Genomic DNA, 3,785 nt, shown 5'->3' with positions numbered 1-3,785 from the left:
GTGACGCGAGCCGCGCTGTCCCGCGCTAATGGCACAGGGGACCCACCCAGTCGGAGAGACAAGCGAATGAGAAGTGGTCGTGCTGGTCCTCGACGCATTTTGCACGAAAGAGAGGAGCGAGAGAGCGAGAGAGTGTAAAAAACACAAAACTGCGGCTGGTGCGGCGTCGAGTGACCACGCGGCAGGGATGCGTTGGTTCTTGCTTGTAATAATACAAATAAGGTGCTCAACACCTCGACACTCTAAAGTGTTAAACTCGAATACAATGCTGCGCGGTCGAGAGTATGTGCCATAGCTCGATTTCTGCAGTTCAATTTGCACACTTTCCTTGGCTTAACAGTGTAATTCTGCTCGGGACACTTGCAAGTGCACAACTATCGAGCAGTTGTGTACAGCCTCCTCGGACTCACTCTCTCCACTTCCTTGATGCGGCGCGCTCAAGAAGCACAGCCAACTTATTTTTCTGCCCTTTGCGAAAAAAGGAAAAGTATACCAGCAGCGCGAGCGTCGGGATGCGCTAGTCCACTCCTCCCCCCCCTCCCCTTTCTCCCCGTCGGGCATCGCCTAATTAATAAGAGCAAATTCGGGGAAGAGCCTTTCCATAGCGGGACTCCTCCGCCCCCCCCCCCTCCTTTCTCTTATACTTGAAGGAGGAAACCGGCAACGAATTTAGCGGCTGAGGGGAGCGCCGGGCAAGACCCAGGGGATGAGACTGTGCGGTGAGGCAAGGGGTAAGGTCGGCGAGGGGCGGGGAAATATAGAAGGGAAAGTGAGAAGAGGGGGAGAAGGGGGAGGGGAGGGGGGGAGAGACATCGAAGTAGCAGGCGACCGCTATTCCCCTCCCCTAACTCCTGGCGGAAAGGTAAGGTAAGGTGAGGGCCGTAAGTGGGTGAGCGTGCAGGTCTGTGTGTGTGTGTGTGTGTGTGTGTGTGTGTGTGTGAGTGTGAGGGCGTATGAGGGTGTCTGTGTGTGTGTGTGTGCGAACTACTCCGAACACACGGAGTAGAAGTCATGGGAGTGTGGGACAGAGAGAGAAAGAGGGGAGGGGGAGAGGGGAGCGCGTGGAGTTAGTAATTGCGGCGTTTTGGTCTCAGACGCGGGCCGTTCCTCCAGCCCCGCTAAACTTATCCCGTCAGCGGCACTTTTCGCTCGAGGTGAGATGCGGCGGCGCCCGTTAGATATAATGGCCATTGTGCGACTGGAGAGCCGTCGGAGAGGATGGAGAAGATGGGACGAACTGGAGAAGCTGGAGAAACTGAAGTGGAGAAACTGCAGATGCTGGACCCTCTGGAGAAGCTAGAGCCTCTGGAGAAGCTGGAGCCTCTGGAGAAGCTGAAGCATCTGGAGAAGCTAGAGCCTCTGGAGAAGCTGGAGCCTCTGGAGAAGCTGGAGCCTCTGGAGAAACTAGAGAGCCTTTGGAGAAGCTGGAGCCTCTGGAGAAGCTGGAGCCTCTGGAGAAACTAGAGAGCCTTTGGAGAAGCTGGAGCCTCTGGAGAAGCTGGAGCCTCTATGGAGAAGCTAGAGAGCCTCTGGAGAAGCTGAAGACTCTGGAGAAGCTGAAGTTTCTTGGAGTGCGAGTTGTTAAGTGACGCAACAATAACCAGACCTAGAGAGACATTGAACACCTGCCTCCCCCCCCCCTCCCCCGATTTTATTTTGAGCGAAAAAGTGATTGGACAAGATCAATCATGACTTATAGGCTCTTGTGCCGGCAAAGTCACCATCTCAACAACAGTGTGGAGAAAGTAAAAAAAATTGTTACTTACTTGTTGTACAGCACGATGTCGGGCCTCCAGATGTGATCGGACGGCACGTGGAGCATCTGCACCCCGCCGTACTCCTTGGGCTCCCAGCGCAGCTTGTAGTCGTACCAGGACTGGAACAGGCGATCGGCCGCCCAGTCAGCACATTACCAACAACAGTAAACGCAACAGAGAGTCGCGGTCATTCCAACTTATTGGCAAGGGTAAGACGAAAACGGCTTCCACCATACCACTCTGTTCGCGACTCTGTTTCTTAATATTACCGTAAACCAATGAAATAAATTATCAGGGACAAATTAACCAAATTAAAAACACATGTGTTTTTAAATAAGGAGTGTTCAAAAGAAAATTTGGTGACGTTTCAGTCGTGCCTTTGCACGCCAAACAGCTCAAGGCTTGAAGTCCAATACAGCCCAACTAGGTTCCTGCCGGCAAGGAGAAAATTATTTCTTTCCTCGCTTACAGAAAAGTTATTTCAATTCCACCAAACAACCCTCCTCTGCTCTACGGAAACCACACACGCATGCATGTTTTTGAAACGCTCTGGCCACTGTTGAATGCGCCGCTGCACCACAAGAAGAAAAAAACCATACACAAAAACAAAAACATTTGAAGCCACAAAGCCACAAAGCCGGGTGGTTTGAGGTGAGGCGCGGGCAAGAGGGATAAAACCCCAAACAGTTGCCCACCCCTGCAAAACCGCACTCGCGCATTCGCATCCCTCAACCCCCCCCCCTCCCCCTTTCCTTTTCTCTCTCTCTCTCTCTCTCTCTCTCTCTCTCTCTCTCTCTTTCTCTCTCCCTCTCTTTCTCTCTCTCACACACACGCACCACCTCCACGCGCTTCAGAATCCCGCCGACGTGCACAACATTCATTACACAACAAACCGCGTCAGTGCCGCCAACCGCCTCCGCTCTGCCACCATAAATTCGCGAGGCATTCAGAGCCCTGCAGCGCTGCCAACTGAGCGGCGACGAACGACGACTCCTCACACACATATGCTGGGGGATGGGGGATGGAGGAATGTACGCAAATAGGGATTTTAAAAGCCCGAAATTTTCTCGGATAAATTCGAAACTTTCCCAGAAAATATTGGGGAAAAATTAAAACTCTCAAAAAGAATAATTAATTAAGTGATTTATTTCTAAAAGAAACTATTCTTCAAAAATTTCCACCTACATAAAGTGTTGTGTGCAGGAAAATTAAACCTCCTTTGTGCAAACCATGAGTATTTAGGGAAGGGGGTCCAAATATTATAGTCTGTCCCGCAGCCTAGTGCTCATTGAAGTCGATAAGAGCCCCATGATATTTTGCACCCCGCGGTATGAATACCATGGTGTCCCAATAAGGACTCTAGAGTGGCCATCCTGATCTAGGACCCACATAATATTTAGAACCCCCTACCTCTTGCATATTTAGACCATCCATAATACTGCCGTAAGGACGCGAACTTTGTGCACCGCCCCCCAGCTGCCTCTGCTGCGCGACTCGCACCAACTCTGTGGCGCGAAAAACAAATACCCGCGCCATTCTCCCGGAGACGTTTCGCCGCTCAGCAGCGAACGCTGGCGACGCGTCTGCAATGTGAGGGAAAGTCATTAAGACTGTGGAGGAGGTGGAGGAGGAGGAAAGGAGGAGGGGGGAGGACGAAGAGGAGGTGGACGAGGTGGAGGAGGAGGAGTGGAAGGAGAGGGAGGTCGAGGGGAAAATTAGGGGAGAGGGGAGAGGAGGGCTCAGTACGTGCGGCGGCTGCTGCTGCGCGGAGAGGCAAGGGTGTGACTCTGAATTCAACGCACACTGTTTGCCCACACATGCACCCTCTCAGAGAGAGAGAGAGAGAGAGAGAGAGAGAGAGAGAGAGAGAGAGAGAGAGAGAGAGAGAGCTCACACAAAAGGAGCGCGCAACGACAGAAAGTAGGCCAGTCGAACACACGCAGAGGGGCGGAGGGTTGCGACTCTGTCTATCCGTCTCTGCCCGGAGGAACAAATCCTGCGCGAACGACACGAGTCCGTAATGTCCCC

At 52.5% G+C, this 3,785-nt stretch overlaps 1 protein-coding gene and 1 long non-coding RNA gene across 7 annotated transcripts in view; one reads left to right on the top strand and one right to left on the bottom strand.

Moving 5' to 3' along the window:
• Positions 1–3,785, bottom strand: part of LOC113215029 (acetylcholine receptor subunit alpha-like) — a 202,496-nt gene that overhangs the window by 51,803 nt on the left and 146,908 nt on the right. For all 6 annotated transcript variants that reach the window (XM_052265427.1, XM_052265429.1, XM_052265428.1 and 3 more), the window contains exon 3: positions 1,767–1,876. In XM_052265427.1, the coding sequence (XP_052121387.1) occupies positions 1,767–1,876 (110 nt within the window). The remainder of the gene's footprint in view (positions 1–1,766; positions 1,877–3,785) is intronic.
• Positions 1–3,785, top strand: part of LOC113214624 (uncharacterized) — a 12,625-nt gene that overhangs the window by 7,698 nt on the left and 1,142 nt on the right. The window lies entirely within an intron of this gene.

This window comes from Frankliniella occidentalis, unplaced genomic scaffold (assembly GCF_000697945.3).
Source record: "Frankliniella occidentalis isolate FOCC.00 unplaced genomic scaffold, Focc_3.1 Scaffold27, whole genome shotgun sequence".
NCBI lineage: Eukaryota > Metazoa > Arthropoda > Insecta > Thysanoptera > Thripidae > Frankliniella > Frankliniella occidentalis.
The sequence above is the reverse complement of the archived record's forward strand: the minus strand, read 5'-3'. Positions and strand labels throughout refer to the sequence as shown.